At 37.7% G+C, this 19,280-nt stretch overlaps 1 protein-coding gene across 1 annotated transcript in view; it reads left to right on the forward strand.

The window, feature by feature from the left end:
- The window catches only part of SGMS1 (sphingomyelin synthase 1), an 85,575-nt gene that overhangs the window by 54,333 nt on the left and 11,962 nt on the right, over window positions 1–19,280 (forward strand). The window contains 1 exon segment of the mRNA XM_032245615.1: window positions 10,385–10,502. Within this exon segment, the coding sequence (XP_032101506.1) occupies window positions 10,385–10,502 (118 nt within the window).

The following is a 19,280-nucleotide window of genomic DNA, read 5'->3' on the forward strand; positions in this document are numbered from 1 at the left end:
CTGGTGAAACGGAAATGGTCATTTAGTGGATCACAATTTTCTTTGAAAATTGATCCCATGCCAAAAGAGAAGGAAGTAGAGAAGAAAAATGATGACCAGAGATCCTGCTTGGGACCTACCATGACATCTATATTTAGCACTATTTCTAGAGGCTTTGTTAATCCTACAGGAAGGAACAGATACGACTTTCCAGTGTGGCTTTTTTGGTATTATATGTGAGAGAACTACAAGGGATTTTTAGAAGTTTACTAGCATTCTGTATTTCATGTTTGGAAGTCACTTTGGAAAAGACTGTTTTTGTATCTTAACCTTTGGGAGGCCTTATTTGTTACGTGGGTATCTGCCAATTTAAGAGATTTTATCTGTAGTATTTTCCTCTCTTCTGTGAATGGAATCTAATTTCCAAGGATATAAACTTTGTACTGATTGGCAGTTGGTTTTGTCAGATGCTAATCTGATTGTTTTTGGTTAGTGTTTTATTCAATAGACTTTGTCTTTCATTTTACCCTATTTTAATTCCATCAGTGCTTCTTTTCACATTAAGTTGATTGAATCAAAATACTTTAACTCTTCTTCTGTTCCCAAAAATAGCTTATGACTATAGATACTGTCAACATTTTTTTTCACTGTTTTTATGTCTTCCACGGTTGTGATTAGGTAAGGTTCCTGAAAAGCATTTGATATAGAAAGCATTTGATGTGAAGTGGGGGAAAGTGGGGGTGTCTATTCAATAGAATTCATTTTCTAAGTTCCAGAAGAGCTTTTTCTTAAGGTCATTTCACTTTATTGTATATTACCCCTATACTGTAGACCGTAATGGTAGTCTTTAATGGAACTTTAGAACATTTTTATGTTTAGTTATTTACCAAAAATTATTGGAGTCTGTATTCTAGGGACATAGTAGCTAGCAAAGCTGTTGCATGGGGGTTATATTCTGGGGACTGTTTGTTCTCAGAGTGACATCTCAGTTTTTGAAAATGTGTTGTCTAAACTCCATCCATGTATGAAACTCATGAGGACAAAATTCCCTCATCTTACTATAGCTTTTTTGGGTACTTACCTGTTGTTTAATTTGCTAATAAGCTGTCATATTTATCTGCAGCAATAAAGCAAGATAAGTGCTCAGGGACTACCTCTTACCCTCCTTTCTCTTCCTTCCACACATGTAGCTCCATCAGTTATGTGCTCACTCAAAATCTGTTTTGTTCTGTTTCTTTTAATCCATGTTCTCAAAAATTATTATCCTATTCAAGAGGCAGGTTACAAATCAACTGATTTTAGAGTAATAAGCATTAATATGTATTGTATCATTTGATACAACCAACCCTTAAAAACAAGTAATGTTATTCTCCTTTCTCAGTGAAGAAAACCGAGACTTGGAGAAACTATTGATTTAACTTTCATCCTACAGTGGCATATTTTGGGCATTGAAGGCTCTTCAATATACATCCAGTCTAGAAATTTCCTGGTATTATAGGCACCTGTCCTCTGGAGATATATATATATATATATATTTTAACAGATTTAGTATTATAGATGTCACGCATAGGACAGATAGAATAAAAGCAAATGAGTTCAGTTTCTTAATTATAACTTTTATGTGTTGGGTTCGATCTGGGAGACATGTACATGTGCCCCAGGATGGATTTGCCAACTCTGATAGCCATCCATCTTGCAGTTCCCCTGTGGACTGTAGAAAATGCCTTTAGCTCTGTCCTTGCTCTGAAACCTCCTAAGTGTGGAATGGGTCCTACTCACTACCAATCTGAGAAATCTTCCTTTGCTACCAACTTCAGTCACGTTTCTGCATTTAAGACCACTAACTATGCATGCTCAACCTTTCTTTATGTTTCTAGTAAGTTTTCTCTCATCCCTTGATTCTGATTCATTATCTGTCTAGGCTCGGACCCTGAGCTGAGATCCTATTTCCTTTCCTGGGGACCTTCTCTGATCCCTTCTCTTCCCAGATCATCTGGACCTCCTAGCTTCTTGCAGGCCTCACTATGCCTCCTCTGTCCTCTTTTTGTTTACTGAGGCTATTTATTGGCATGGGAAAGGATACTCCAGTGGCTAGACGATGGATTTGTGGATTCAGTCCCAGATTGTGCCTCACCTCTCATTCTCATGTTAGTGAATTGGTAGTCTTCTTTGCTTCCACCTTTTCTAATTTTTACAATTTTAGGTCTCATGACCTAATACTGGCCTAACCCGTAGGAATTGTAGGGAAATTGTAGATTTACCTCTAAATTTAGTAATGCCAGCAATTTGACTTGTAGGCAGATTAGAAGATAAAAGATAAATTAACTTATCATCTCACCAGATATAATAATGCTCATATTTGGTATCATGTCACTTATTATTTTTTTACATGTGCTTATAAATGAGTAATTTGTATACATTTGTATTTGTAAATGGTATCATTTTGACCTTCTCTTTTATAACATGCCCAGGAATTGTCTATTTCCTTCCTCTCAACAAACCATCATGGATGTCTGTCTAATTACTCATGATCTGATTTAGAAGTCACCACATCTATGTCCCACCAGCCTGTCAGTCCCTGACTGTGGTTGTGAAGCATGTGGCTAGCCTCAGTCTTACACTGGAAGGTCATCCTTAATTAAGATCCCTACAGCTACCTGCTGACTGAGTGACTTTGTCCAAGTTACTTGACTGTTGTAGTAGCGTTGTTTACTTACCTACAAAATGAGAATTATAATAATGTTGTTGTGAGGATTGAACTAGATGACATACATAAAGCACTTGATAGAGTGCTTGGCATCCTCCTGGTTTCCAAGCCTACCAGTGGCAATTCGGTTCCTTCCAGTTCTCAGGCCAAATGTGTTGGGTTTTGTTTTGTTTTTGAGATGGGATCTCACTTCATCCCCCAGGGTGGAGTGCAGTGGCATGATCATAGTTCACAGCTCACTGTAGCCTGGAACCCCTGGGCTCAGGTGATCCCCAGACCTTCCCCACCACCTCTATTGCTGTCATAGGTCTAACTACCTTCATCTCTTGCGTGGGTTATTACCTGGTCTTGCTTCCTTTTAGTGGGTTTTTAATTTGGCAGACAGAGTAAGCCAGTGTACATTTCTCTTCTTCTGCCTCATGTAGCATTAAAGCCAGTTTCCTCATGGTGACCTAAGAGGTCCTTCCAGACCTCATGGCCCCATGCCCTATACTCCCTGACCACCTTGATGATCAGCAAACACTGACACATACAAGCCTCTGAAATTTTCTCCCACAGATAACCTCCTGGTTGACTGATCATACAGAGGTAGACCTTCTCTGACTAACTTAGCCCCCAATTCGAACCTCCCTTCCCTCAATTACACTGTCGCTTGGTTTTACTCTTTAGCACTTATCTAACATGCTCTATGTTTTACTTATTTCTTTCACTAGAACACAATACTGACTCTTTCGCTAGAACACAAGCACCACAAGGCAAGCTGTTCGTTCTGTTCACTGCTGTATTCCCCATGTTTAGAATAGCACATGTATGTTCATTATGTGAAGTTTAATAGCCACTAAAATTTATAAAGTGTTGCACGTTCTAGTTACTGTGCCTAGAATTCCATAAATGTTAGCGACTGCTGGTGATGTGCCTGTTTTCAGAAACCCCCTGTTAAAATAACAGCGTTACATTTAAGGATAATCCCTTAATTCAAAAGTAAACATTAATTGTTCAGTTCTGCTGGCTGTGATTAAGCAAGCCCCTAACAATGTGATTCAAGGTGGGTAAGTTTTGATGATGGGAAGGAATGAGGAGAGATCTGGGTGTGTGTGTACATACCCACACAGTTGTACTCTATGTATGCATATAGACATTTGTATTCTCTGTATACGCTCATGTATACACACATATGTGTACACATAGGTGCACATATTATTTTTCTTGATAGCCTAAAATACCAACACAGAAATATAACAGCTTTTGTTTACAGTTTTATTGAGCAGTTTCTGGAGGATACTTGATTTTAATTCTACATAACTATCTCAAGTAGATAGTATTGATGTTTTTGTTCATGTCTTATAGAGTGGCATTTTTTTCTTTACTTTCTGTTACAATCTGTGTATAACTCAGGAAGTGATATTTTAATTTTATTAGTGAACAGAGCAGCTGATTCAAAGTCTAGAAAGATCTGGATTTTGTTGTGACTCTCTTGTTGACTTATTCTCTGGTCCCAGGGTAGTACTTAAATTCTTCACACGTTAGTTAATTTATTTTTCTGTAAAATGGGATAATGGTATATGTGAAATGGGAATGTTGTTAAAATAATAGCAAAGGTGCAAAATTTCTTTGAGTTGGAATCTAAAAAAGCAAAAACATATAGTATGTATACAGATACATTTCTGGACTGGTGCACAGGTATGTCTCATTTTCCTGATTCATGAACTGTGCCATCCACCCTGAATGGATACGTAAGAATTACTAAATGAGTTCTAAATCTCCCAGGCAAGCATTTGTTTTGATTATTTTGTTTGTTCTACTGCATTTAGTCTTGCTCCCTCATTTGTTTTACTAACCTTTCCTTAGAATTTTCTCTCCTAAAGTGCTGAATTAAGCCCTGGGTTTTCCTGAATGGAGTGTGTAGCCATTGAGATACCTAAGGCTGTGATGGGTGGAAAGGCCCCATGGGACAATGACACTAGAAGGAAGAGAGAAGGATACAGAACCTATAGGCCCCAACCTCCAGGGATTTGCAGTCCTAGTTGGATAATGGAGCAGTCTCCACAAGACCAGCCTGGGCAGTATAGCAAGACCCTACAGAAAAGTTTTTAAAAATTAGCTGGCCATGGTGGCATGCACCTGTGGTTCCAGATATTCAGGTGGCTGAGGCAAGAGGATAGCTTGAGCCCAGGAGATCAAGGCTGCAGAGAGCCATGATCATGCCATGGCACTCCAACCTGGATGACAGAGCAAGATCCTGTCAAAAAAAAAAAAAAAAAAAAAGACTTCAAAAAAGGAGATGTCGTGTTGAAGAGAGTTGAAGAAAGCTGTGAGGGGAGTTGTCACAATCCAGGGAATTCAGGGGCTGATAGCAATGAATTAAGGAAAACAAATTTTAGAATTTCTTTGGCATTAGCTTCCACAGAATATGGGAATGTGGGGTTACAGAATGTTGTCAGGAGGACTGTTAAGAAATTAAAATAGAAGGATGGGATAGAGAGGAGCAGGTGCTTCCTTAGAGTAGGGGATCTCTCTGAGAGACAATATTTGAATGGAATGTGACCGACAGGCAAGTGTCCTAGGAGAAGGCAGAATCCATGCAGAGAGAATCATTGGCACAGAGATCCTACTCAAGGCAGGAGGGACTTCGCAAGCTGTGTTTAAAGAACACCAAGGGTATTGGGCTGAGATAGAGCCTGGAGAATGGTAGGGAGGGTAGCCAGAGGGGAGACTAGGGGGAGGTGGCCAGATCTAAGGCCTCAAGGTCTTGGGAAAGGTTTTGGATTTTATGTTGGCTCATCATATTTTATGTTGGCTCAGCTATAATCAGTTTAACAACCATTGGAGGGCTTTAAGGGACATACCTGTTTAACTGTTTCAAAATAGATGATTATGGCTGTTCTAAACAGAATGGATTTTAGGAAGATACCTTAGTCTGTTCAGGCTGCAATAACAAAATATCATAGACTGGGTGAGTTATGGCATTCTGGTTGCTGGAAGTCCAAGCTGAAGGTGCAGGCTGGTTTGTTATCTAGTGAGGGCCAATTTCCTGGTTCATAAATAGCGCTTTCTCCCTGTATTCTCACATTTCAGAAGGGCGAGCCCACCTCTCTATGGTCTGTTTTATAAAGGCACTAATTCAGACCTGAGATTCCTGCCTTTATGGTCTAATCACTGGTGATTAGGTTTCGACATATGAATTTGAGGGGGAGGAGACACAAGCATTCAGGAGGCAAGAGTGGTGTTAAGGACAACGGGTAGAAAGAAGGTCACTGTGAATGTTCAGGTGAGATCGAGTGTTGAGAAATGGATGACGTTTCAGAATGACTGATTTAACATATGAGGGGGGTGCTAATAAGCAAATCTAACTGGGCACAGACTGCAAAAAAATAATGAAAAATTGACACATTTAATTTTAGATAGCTATGTGATACTACAAGAATTTTTTTTTTACTTTACTAATATAGCCATTAAGTAGATTTTGAAAGTGAGCTGAAATGGGATAGGATGTTGGCTCAGCTATAAACACTGAAAATTGAGATGTCTGACACTATGGGATGCAGTTTCCTGAATATTTTTGTTTTGTTTATATTTCAGCTTTAACTCCCTGAACCTCACTTTTCCCAACTGTAAAATAAAGATCATATCCATGCATTGCCGGTGGATATAGAGCTTGGCATATAAGAGAACTTTGGCAAAACAATTGCTGTTGATAATACCACTCCTGGGGAAATACCTCAGTATAAACTTTGTTTTCAGTAGTGTGGTTGTTGGCTCTAAACAAAATTATTTCATTTTTCAACCTTTTATATTAAGAAAAAAATAATGCCCGCATGCAGTGGCTCACGCCTGTAATCCCAGCACTTTGGAAGGAGGAGACCGGCAGATCACTAGGTCAGGGGTTCGAGAACAGCCTGGCCAACATGATGAAACCCTGTCTCTACTAAAAATGCAAAAATTAGCCGGGTGTGGTGGCGGGTACCCAGGGAGACTCCATCTCAGGGGAAAAAAAAAAAAAAAAAAAAGATTATTCTGATGTTCATTCTTAGTGCTATTCCATGGCCTTTCCAGTTTTTTTATGTCACCTATTTCTCTGATTCATAAGAAAATGGTATCCTTTTCTTCCTTTTGTTGGTGAGAAAGCTAATTTCCAAGGAATTAATTGAGATGGTGAGGGTTACCAGTTAAGCCTTTGTTAAAGGTAAAACTAGCATCCATATAAAGATACAGCTTAGTGATGCATTGTCTGTCGTTCATGTTTTACAGCTGGAATCACTAATCAGAGACCTGAATCATTACTTTTCCATGACTGCTTCAGAGATTCAAGTCTCTCAATTTTGTGTTAGTTACACATGCTCTCTTTTGTTTATTGCCTCTTAGTTTTGAATTGTTGCTTAGTTCCACTGCACCATGTCAAGGCCTATTTATCTCTAAAAGCTAATAGCTTCCAGAAAGAGCTAGGGGACAAGATCTGAGCACTGAAAGAGTTGTGTATGTCTTCCTTCTGTGGATTAGTTGAAAGAAACAACTCATGGGAAAACAAATTAACTTTTTCCAGTATTTTAGTTTTACTTTCCAGTATAGTAATTTTTTTCATCACTTTCCATTTATTTATTTATTTATTTATTTATTTAGAGACAGGTCTTACTCTGTCACCCAGGCTGGAGTGCAGTGGCACAGTCATAACTCACTGTAGCCTCTAAGTCCCAGGCTCCAGTGATCCTCCCACTGCAGCCTCCAGAGTAGCTGGAACTGCATGCACATGCCACCATGCTCATCTAATTTTTTTAGAGACAGGGTTGCTTCATGTTGTTCAGGCTGGACTCGAACTCCTGGGCTCAAGTGATCCACCTGCCTCAGCCTCCTAAAGTTCTGGGATTATAGGTGTGAGCCACCATGGCTGACCTTTCTTTGGAATTTTAAATCATTTTACCAAATGCCCAAAACTCTGTAGTACTGGTAGTATTTAGTCAAGTTCTGAGCAATTTTTTTTTAAAAAAGAGAATATTAAAAAGCTTAATAAAATACTAGCATGTACTGGACATAATATGCTATTCTAGTAAGTCTTAATAATTATCTATAAAATGTTAACACTTTTATTCATATTTCCGTATAATCAAATTGAACGGATACATTTTTCTCTTAGGAAAAGTACTAATGAGCCTAGTGCTTTAACACTTGGGAGAAAAATAGATAAATGCGACTAAACACAAGTCCCTGAGATGATAGTCATTGCCAAGTGTGCACAGATGGGAAACTGGCATATTTTGAATGTAGAAGGAGAGGTGTATCCCATGTGAGGGGAGCACCATTGTGATTTTGAAGATTATACCATGCATTCTCTTGTTGGTATCTGCTTAATTTCTAGCAATATCTCATTAACATTTCTTTTGTGAGTTTTTTTAAAAACACATCTTGAACTTTTAAACTTTTAAGTAAATAAGAATTCTAAATTCGTGTAATTCTTTCATTAAGGAAGTGAACGCCCAGAAGTGCATACAATTTCTTTAAACACTTTTATACTCTGTTAAAGTTTGTTTTAGGAAATCCTTGTTTAACATTATGCATCAAAGACATTCTAAGCTTAATTTCTAAAATATTAAATGCCAAAGAGTAGAAAATTCTTAAAAACAACCACTTCCAACTTGTCACCTTATTGTTAACATTGACAATTTCACATGGAAATTGTCAAATTTCAGTTTTCTTTGACTCTTTAAGTCAAATAGTAAATGTGACTGAACCTTCAATATTTTAATTAAAACAATTTTTAAGTATTTGTCTTTCCTTATCTTTTATTTTTTTCATAGACCTCACTCTTAGATAATTCTGAAATCACTTCCATTGATACTCACATGTGACTCAAGTTTGAAATATGGAAATAGTTATTGGGGTGGTGTGTGTGTGTGTGTGTGTACCTTCTGTGTGCCATAAAATAATCAGGCAAAGTGATTTTAAGATAGTAATCTTTAGCAAAAGCAGTCATTTTATTTTTCTTCCTCTAAAGAGTTAAGCAGATCTAGACTTGAAAGTTTGCTGACTTAGGTGTTTCTTGTATAGTTCAAGTGAAATTGCAAATAATTTCTGTTTGCTTGAGCAGCATGGCTAAGGAGAGCGTTTTATTTGAAAGAAAGGTGACCATTATGTCTTACAATGTAAATTTTACTTTGATATTTCCTTTTTGGTATTCTTGGCAAAGCCATTTATGGTCTGGTATTTGTCTCTAGTATTGTTCCTCTTTATATTACTTAATTGTGCTTTTTATTTTACTTGAAATTAGAGGCATATAGCTTCCAAAGACAGCTTTATGCTGAATAAATTCATGTCTCCAGAGGTGGCATATGCAGCTTGTCTAAGAGAAAATAAGCAAAGATGGCTTCCATCGTATATAATTCTGACCCAGTTTCTAAAGTGTAGGTAGAGACCACCACCCAAATCCTACTCATGAAGTCTAAGTACCTGGGCTGTGCAGATGTGGATGAAATGCCAATATAGTTGTATGGGTTTTTTTAAATTAATTTTTAATCATACAAGGGACATAGATTTGTTTCTCTTGTTAAAACAGAACATACACATGAAGCCAGTTCTCCTCTGGCTACCACACCTCAATAGGCATAAGCATCCTGCATAAAACTAGAGCTACACTGTATGATTACAGTGATTGAATGGCCAAGATCCTAAAATGAAAATCTGCCTAAATTTTCCTTGTTTAGGAAAATCTGAACTCCTCAAGGGTTAGAAAGAGGAGACCCACAGGGTTACCCACATGATTCTGGCCTGTGGTACCACAAGAGAGAGGTAGAGAGGGAAAGAATGTTCTTGTTCAAGAATACACCAAACTTCAATGAGGTTAAGTTGTACAAACTTAAGTGGAATTTTATATTAGGAGACGTTATCTAACTCAGTATACATGTATATGTATATAGATAGATACATACCTACATGTATTTATCAAATAATTTTATTAGAACCTAATAAAAAAACTATTTCTAGTTCTTGCTTATATTTTTGTTCATCCACATAATCTATACATTTGATCCCTACCATTTGTGCCTACTACATGGTAGGAATTTTTCAGACATTATTTCTAATGTAGTTATCCCTATTTTACTTCTTAGGAAGTTGAGATTCAGAGAATAAATAGTGTATCCCAATTTGCAGTAGTAGTCAGGGAATGGGATGGGGTTGAATGCTGTTTCTCCTTAGCTTCTTTTTTGGCATCATGTTACCTCAGAGGATCAGCTTCTGGGATGTAGAAATAAAATTGTTTAATGTCTTTGATTTATTAAATGGCATAAAAGTTTTAAATTCTCATTCTAATGTCCTTCTAATTTTCTGAAGATCTGTCTTTGATGACAGAGAAGATACTCTCTGAATGTTTAACCACCAATACTAAGTGGGTTCTGACCAGAGTGGGTTCCACTTGTATGTCTAACAGTGAATGTCAACTCAGGCAGAAGGCCTCATGAAGCCTAATTAATAGCAGTATAGGCTGGTTTAAACTCTTTTGGCCAGTTAATATATTTTTTAGAAAGTACCACACAATGTTATTCTCAAAATCTTTGTCTAAATCTGGTATTAGCTGTAGTTACAACATTCTGGCTTCAAGCTCTCAAGTCGTTTTTTGGGTTTGTTTTTATTGAGTCATTGAAAAATTAAAGTAAATGAACCTATAGAATTTCTTGACTGAGAATATGTCCTGTTTTTCCCTTTTTCTAGGTCTATTATTAGCAGAAGATTTTTCTGCATAGTTGGCACGCTGTACCTGTATCGGTGTATTACAATGTATGTAACTACACTCCCAGTACCCGGCATGCATTTCAACTGTTCTCCGAAGGTAAACTATTCCTTGCTGTAATTTCCCTTTCTGTTTGTTTCTCGTCTTGCCCTGGGGTCCTTTGACTGAGGTTGCAGGAAAAAATTTTTCAGAATACAGTTGAGTCCCTCCTCCATCTAAGAATATTACTAAACGATGTGGCTAAGGGGCCCCACCCTTCCCAGAATCTCTAAGCCCTGCCAGTGCCTCCCGACTGGGGAAATATATGGTCTAGTTTGTGTGTTAGAAGCAGTTAAGCTTTGTGTGGGGGTGTAGTTCCTTGGTTTCCTGCCAAACTTTTAAAATATCACTCATTTCTTTGACACTCATCCAGAAGCTTTTATATGCTTCCTCTCTCTCTCTTTGGAGGGAAAGCTCAATTTCAAGTGATATTTTTTCCATTTTCCTTCTTTCTATTAATCACTACAGCAGAGCCAGGAAGGAAAAGTATTCTTATCTCCTTGTAGTCCTCTACCAAACCAAATAAGATTACTGTTCTCTGGGGTAATATATGGCCTTACTGATTTTCTCTAGTAACATGGAAGTCTTTTTTAAAATGAACTTTATTTCTCTCTTATTATTTCTACCTTTCCATCAGATTCACATGACACTCTTTATCCCCTAACCTTTACCTTGAAAGAATTTTTAACTAGGGTGATTGTTGGAACTCTATGAAATAATTAGCAGAAGATTTTATTGTTAAAATATTTATGTACATGAAAGCTCTTTAATGCACTTTTTAAAAAAAGGCTAATTTCTCTCCTTGATTTTTGGTGGGAGAAAATATAGCATACTCTGATGTATTTGAGATCATTTTTTGCATTTTGCCTGTGTGGGTGAAACAGCCAAATGCTTTCAGTCTCATTGATTTGTACTTTTGTTCCCCTGAGAAGATATATTTTCTCTGATAGAACCTTTGGAAAGAGAGCTGAAGAATTCACTCCGGATTTTTAATTTGATCATAAGAAATTTTGGATTTCTTTAATTTGTATGTCCCTTGTGGCCCCCTTCTTTCCTAGACTTACATATGTGCCTACAGAGATAGCTCATTTCTTACTTAACTTTTTCCTTTTTTTTTCTTTTGCTACACACTACTACTTCCTTACCTCCAGAAAAGCTGTCATACAAAAGGAATGTTCTCAACATTCCACTCATCTCTATCAGCCATCCTGCCTCTCTGCACTCTTTCTTGCAGTTTCTTTCACCCTTTCAAAGAAGCCAGCTTCACATCTTTTTTATTGTCTGTGAAAGCTCTCAAGCACTCACCTGTTGCTCCTGGGTTATAGGGAATATCTTGTTGTCATTGAAAATCCAAGGATGTGGACTCTTGCTGGCAGGCTGGCTTGATAAGCAGCCTATTCTCAGCAGTAAACTGACAGTTTAGGATGTTCATCTAAGTTTAATTCAATTCCTTAAAAAAGTTTGTGCATTGAGAAATTTTGCTCCCAAGGGCTAGGTAGATGTGGATTCTGGCCAAGCACATGTTGAAGATGGATCCAGTATTGAGGGACCGACCGTACCATGTAGTCTTTCTCCCTACTCTGCTTTTAAACTTGTTTCTTCTTAAGGACCACTGTAACTCCACCAGTTGCTGGCAAGCCCATACTTGGTGAGCCATTGGTTCTTACAGAGTCAGCTTGAGTCATCAACATATCTCACCAATATTCCATGCCTAAGAATAGCTTGTGGGTTTTCTTTGTAAACACAGAAGTAGCAGCAGGAACTATGCACAAAAGCCAAACTCAGACGTGTTGCTCATTTATTGTGTTGCCAGAAACCCTAACTAGGGCCATTATTTTATGAGGATCTTCTGAAAACTAGAATCTTAAACAGTAGGAGGTGAAATATTAGCACAACTTAGAAAAAATTATTAGTTAAAACTCATTAAATCTGATTACTTATTTTGTAGAATAGGACTCTTGGAAGAAAGGATTTAGAATACACTTTTTTCTTCTGAAAATTTTCAAATGTATCCCAACTGGTATAAGGAATTCCCATAAACCCAACAGTCAGATTCAGTAATTATCAAGATTTGTGACATTTGTTACCTCTCTTTTTTCTTTTTGAAGTATTTAAAACAACTCCCAGATAATGTCATTTCATCTCCACATACTTTAGTATGCATCTCAAAACTGTGAACGTTTTAGTACAAAACCATAATGCTATTGGTGTTCAGTAAAATTAATAGTCATTCTGTGATATCAGCAGTTACAAGTTGATGGAATATCCTGATTGTCTTAAAATTCTTTTCCTTTTTTTACAGTTGGTTTGTATAAATTAGGGTCCAAAGTGTTTATATTACATTGACTTGTTCTGGCTTTTAAGTCTATAATTCTAGAACAGTCCTTTCTTCCTTTCCCCACTCAGCAAGTAGCCTGTAGACATTAGATTAGTTGTCCTATAGAATATCCTACCTTCTGGATTTATCTGTTTGTTGCTTTGTGATGTCAAGTGACTTGTGTCTCTCTTCTCTGTGTTTCCTCTGGGGGGGAAATAGGGGAGGGATGGTGGGGGGTGGGAAGCTGGGGAGAGATAGCAAGGGGAGAAATGCCAGATGTAGGTGATGGGGAGGAAGGCAGCAAATCACACTGCCACGTGTGTTCCTATGCAACAACTTTGCATGTTCTTCACATGTACCCCAAAACCTAAAATGCAATAAAATAAATAAATGGGAAAAAAAAAAAAAAAAAGAAAGTTGGCTCTGCAGACTTAATTACATTAAATTTTAACTTATTAACAGAACACTCCCCAGGTGGAACAGAAAGATTTCTGAAGCTAGACACAAGAATTGGGAAAGGCCTCGAAGGCTTGGTGCTGCCTCTTGGATGGCAGATCAAGCTTAAGAAATTCAGTGGTCAGGCAAGGGCTAGAATCCTCCACTGAGGAGAGGTATCTGAAGTGAGAAAAGGGTGACACTGGAGAGAAGCCTCAGAGGACAGCTTTGCCTACTTTAGAATCATACCTAGGGCTAAGGGACTCAGAATTGAGAGAAGGCTTATTAAAAGTCACTCAGGCCAAAGTTCTGCTTGATGTCTGAACATCATTGTCGCTGAATCTTCGATTTCTTTCTGAACCATTATACAGAGAAGAAACTTATTACCCCTGTAAAAATACAGACTTACCTAACAGTATAAAGAACACTGAAGTCAGGGTTAAGACAGTCTTACACAACCATTTACTAGCTTTAACTTTTCAGAGACTCAGTTCCCTCCCTAATTGGCAAAGCAGAGCTAATGATGCTTTTTGAAATCTGTCTTAAGGAGTTAGAAGTGTGAAAGGAGACAATTTCTAGGGGCTCTGTCAGTGTAACATGCTATACAGAAGTAAGAAGAGGACTTGGTATTGTCCTCATTCTTCAACCCCTAGACTCGTATTCATCCAGTGTGAACTGATGTAGCAAATGTGCATTAAGGACCTGCTGTGCTTTGGGTGCTAGAGTATGAGGCATGAGGATGGTCGATATAGTCCTTACCTTTGTGGAAAATACCTTAAAATCTGCTAGTTTAAACTTGTACCTTACGTGATAAATGTGTAAAATGCTGTAATAAGGGCCTCAAGCTAAGCTACTGGCCCTAAAGATGGATGGAAAGAAAGAAACAGACTTGAGCAATATTTAAGAGACCAAATCGACACAACTTGATAATAGATTTCATGCAGGGAATGAGAATGGGGAAGGATTTCAAGGACTGGATTTTACCACTGGTATAGTGACATGGTGTAGAGAAAAAGAGAGTCAATGACTCGGATTAAACACAGTTTAAGGTATCTGTGAGATAGCTAAGTGGTGGTATCCAGGATAGTTAGCAATATAGTCTAAAGCTGAGGGTAATATCAAGGCTGGAAAACAAATATTTGTGAATCATCATATTCTGGATGGTGGTTAAAGCTATGGATATGGATGAAAAGGCCCAGAGACAGGATATAAAAAGCACAATGCTTCAAGAATTGGATATTCCATGATTTGAGACACCAATTGAGGCCTGTCACTTAGTGCCTACTCTGACAGTTACTCAATCATCACTAAATTGTAAGGCAGGAGAGTTGAGCTTTAGATTATGACTTCCTGTTTAACACAGTCATGTGAACTTAAACTTGGTTTCACCATGCCATTAAAACCCATAGTTAGTGTACTTAATGCTTTCCTTAATGCCAGTACTCAAAATGTGCAGCTTCTAAGAAAAATATTCCAACAAGTATGCAGTAGTGATTATAAAAATTGGTCTTTATTGTCCATTCACTTGATGGCAGTGTACTCTTCACAAAATGTAATAGCTCAGAGAAATAATCATCCTGTGAGATGATCAGATTGTGAGGAAAAGTAGCCTTCCCATAAATGTTTCTGCAACAACAATAGTAAGCCTCAGGGAAAAGGAAGTGAAGAGGGAAGTAGATGTGTTTAGTTTCTAGATTATAAATTTCAGGTGTATCCCATGGTGGTGTACATGTTCATGGCTTACACTGGAGGCTGCCAAGTTTTTAACACCTTGATTAGCCCGTGTTACTCTCATCATAGCTCCAAAGACCGGGTATTCCATCTGAAAACAACCTCTTCTCATCTTATTACAACTGTTTATGATCTTGTTTTTTTTAAATATTTGAGAATTTTTTGGTGTTCTAAGCTTCTTGTCAGGTTTTTTTCTGTTTTAGCAAACTCCTTAAAAAAAAAAAAAAAAAAAAAAAACAGGCAGCCTAATGCCAATAGAAGAGAAGAAATAACTTACACTGTTTTCTACTCTCATTTTAATAATCAGATGAGTTAATTTAATAGTGACTAAACAGTAAAATGAGATGCATGTTTGGGCATGTTTTGTGGTCTCCATGGTAACCTTAGATTTGAAGACCTTTGAGAAGAGAGAGATTACATTACTGCAGGGACACTCAGCTGGCTAATGCATTAATTCGACATGGAGTTTTCAGTGAAATGACTCTTGAACTTGAAAAACATTTTTTAAAATAATTTTTGCCTCTGATATAAATGAACACAGCTCACTTTTGGACAGACTTATGTCTGGGAGGCATCTGAGGTTGATCACTCAGTAGAACGGTATAATACAAATGCAATGGCAGAACAGCCTTCACACTCTTCTCAGCTTGTCTGCAGTGCACAGATTAGAAAGATGAAAGCACCTCCTTTGACTTGCTGCTGAGCCGTGATGCCACAGCCATCAGCTTAACAGGTCCCTATGCTGGCACAAGTTCAGTCTTATAAGGCAAAAGACTCATTGCTCTTTAGGATGTTATGACCTTCTTCAGTTCTTTCTTACTTTCCTAGGTAGCAGAGTATTCCAAGTACCCTCTACACTGACAAAGTTTGATATTCTGGTTATCTCCTGCTGACCTTATCAGTATTTCAGGATATGGTTTGTGTTCCATTACCAGAATAACTTCCTGCCATCCTGGTGGATGGTGTGCAACTTAAATTGTCAGTGCTTGATTTTGCATAATTTTCTGCTTGGCTCCCAGTTTCTAATTGTCAGTGAATTTTCCATTTCGTTTGTTCTCAGTTCTTGTTCCTATTTCTTGCATATACTTTCCAGTAACTTTCCCATCCTAAATCTGTTCTTTGATTTACCTTTTCTCTCATTGCTGCTATTCTCTTCCTTTTTCAGTGATTAAAGATAGCAGTGCACTAAATCATTTCTCTCTGTCACTTAAAAAGAGATTATGTTTTCATTGTAAAGAAACTATACATTCATTATAGATAAATTGAAAGAATACAAAAAGAGGAAGATTTTAGAAACCACTTATGGCCCTATCTACTATTAACAATTCAGTATATTAGTTTTGTATATGTACATTTTTATATAATTCTAATGGTGCTGTCTATATTATTCATGTCTCCTTATATTTAGCATTTGATATATGAATTTTTACATTGTTTTATAAACTCTAGCATTTCTAAAGCCTTTCTTAATAGAAGAAGACACCACTTTCCCAGACTGTGAGACAGGCAGATTGTTGATGTGATTTCATTTAATAGTAACAAAGATTGCTTATTTCCTGAGCAAATGTTTCTAGAGAACCTACCCTACGTGGACATATTGGTAAATTTTGAGGACACACAGGAATGTATAAAACAAGCATCTTCTCCCTCTGGGCATCCAGAAGCTGTGACAGAGACAGAGACAGACACGTAACCTCCAGATGACCCTCTGACTCGCTGTAGTAGACTTGTGGAGCCAGTTGCCATGGATGCACAGATGCCAGAGGCACCTCTGCTGGGAGATGCCAGAGATACCAGAGGTGCCTCTGCTGACCTGTGGATGTGCCTCTGAGCCCAGTCTTAAAGGAGGAATAGGAGTTTGCCAAGTGGAAATGGAGGGAGGAAGGGTTTTCCAGGTGGAAGAAACAACAGGTATGGTAGCGAACTGGGGAATAAGGTGAAGTTAGATGTATCTGGACATAGGATCCTATGGGCCAAGTGGCCAGAGATGACTCCAGACAGGCAGTCAAATCTGTGGGCAGATTTTAAAGGGCCTTTACACCCAACTAAGGAGTTGCATTGCAGCTCTGTCTGTAGGCAATAGAAGCCAGGAAAAGTTTTAGCAGGGGCATTATTTGATCACATTTGTCTTTAGAAACATCTCTCTCTAGTGATAGAGATAGTAGGGTGTTTGGGAGGGAAGGAGGGAAGTAGACTTAAATAATGTCAAATTATATGCACCTGTTTTGTGCCAGATATGATTTTAAACGTTTTATTTTAATTTAATTCTAATAACAGTGAGTGGGAGAAAATTGCAGTTGATTCAGAGTTATGTGACCAGCCTAATATCTCATAGGTACTAAGTGGCAAAGGCAAGAAGACTAGTCAAGTCTCTGTTCTTGGTATTCATGTGAGGGAGACAGATGATGCTTCTGCATGGTTTTCTGAATTAGATGTGAGGAAGGCGTAGACCAGGACAGAGCAGGACATGTTTAGGAGGCATTGCAAAGCTGAGAAGGATGATCCAATGGCAGAAGCCATCTGGTATGAAGAGGTAACCAGAGTCAGAAAGCATTCACTGAGGAATTCTAAAGAGCACTAGAGCTGACCATGTGTGACTGTAAATAACTAATATATAGTTACTAATAATAAAAACTGAGAGAAATTTTAGAAATAGAAAATCACTATTTTACAACCACTATGGTAATAATTCAAGAATTATAATTTAGAATCGTCAATGGATGGTAAGGCCCTTGCGTGAAAGGTTGGCAATCATAATATTTACATAATTTTTAAAAATCACAGATTGCTTATTAATTATAAAGGGGCAAAGATATGTATTTAGTGGAGAAAAATGGTAGACACTCCCTTAGTCAAGTGATCAACCCAGTAAAAGGACAAATGACATCAGGTGCTTCTGAATGTGATACATTGAGGATATACAGCATCATCTCAGGAATATTCCTGCCAACAATGTTTGATTTCGATTTAAGCAGAAGGCAATGTTCAGATAAAACCAAATCAAGCAATATTCTGTAAAGGACCTGGATTGGACTCTTCAGTGTCATGAGAAAAAAAAAGACTGAGAAACTATAGTAGACTAAAGAAATCAGGGCATGACAAATAACCTCAATATGTATTCCCTGATAATTAATGAGCCTTAACGAAGTGTCTACAGGTGTTCACTTGATACTTTTTCACATTTATAATTTTTCAAAATAAAAAGCCAAGTCCAATTTTGTTGTTGTTGTTGTTTGGCAAGTCTCACTTCCCGACCAGGTAGGCTGAAGGATCCTCCAACGCTTAAAGCAGCTGTGATTTTGTTAAATGGAAATCTTGCCTGACTGGAATGCTGGATTTCTTTGACAAATAAAAATATGGATAATAGAAATCCATAGCTGACCTTTATTTAAGATTTTATGAAGCCTCTGGTAAGTCTCCTCGTTAGAGACTACAAAAAAATTTAAAAGGTTTTTGCTGGAGGGAGAAGAGACTGGTGGGAGATGAGTGTTTTATTGCTGATAATTGCTTAGAGACAGCCCCTACCCCCAAAACAAGCCTGCTTAGTATAGGAATTGATGGGTACATTTGAGAATGGAGAAATGCAGACAGCCAGATTCTTCACAGCTGAGTAAAAAGAAAAAGTCTTTTAAAAAGTTACATGTATGAATTCTAAGAGGAGTGAAATCTCTTATACTTTAGATCGGTTGTGGTGGGCATAATTGTGAGTAAAAACCACATCTGTCCAGGAGTGAAATAATTACCATATGTATAGAGAACACATAAAAGTCTCTTGAGTGACCAAGAGATGGCTACCAGTGAGCGTCCTGCAGGGATTTATATATTGATTTATATTGAGGATTTATATATATATATATATATATATATATATAATTCACCCAGATTTCATTTGTTGGCTGTTAGGCGTTGAGTTCTCCCTTAAGAACCCCCCAAAAGATTGACATAACTTGGATTATTAAGTAATGCTGCCTGAAATTTGTATAACACTTTATATTTTAGCAAACTTATAAACACTGTCTTGCTTTGGTAGGTAGAGGTTGAGGATAAGGAAGTGTTCTTGCCATTTTACAGGTGAGAAAACTGAGGCTAGGATGGTAAAATGGTTTGTCCAGAGCCACCTGTGTCTGGTAGCCCAAAACTACAATTTGACGTTGGATTCATCCTCATTGTCGTTCCTATAAAAGTGAGCTTGGAGACTAGTTGAGAATGCCTTATTTAAGAAGACAGCAGGCAGAAAATGTGCAATTTGTTTGTGACAGATTTCCACAGAAATTACTTTTATAGGTCAGGTGCTGTGGCTTACGCCTGTAATCCTAGCACTTTGGGAGGCCAAGGCGGGTGGATTGCCTGAGCTC

The sequence above is a fragment of the Sapajus apella genome, unplaced genomic scaffold (assembly GCF_009761245.1).
Source record: "Sapajus apella isolate SASKATOON/1434 unplaced genomic scaffold, GSC_monkey_1.0 scaffold58, whole genome shotgun sequence".
NCBI classification, from domain to species: Eukaryota; Metazoa; Chordata; class Mammalia; order Primates; family Cebidae; genus Sapajus; species Sapajus apella.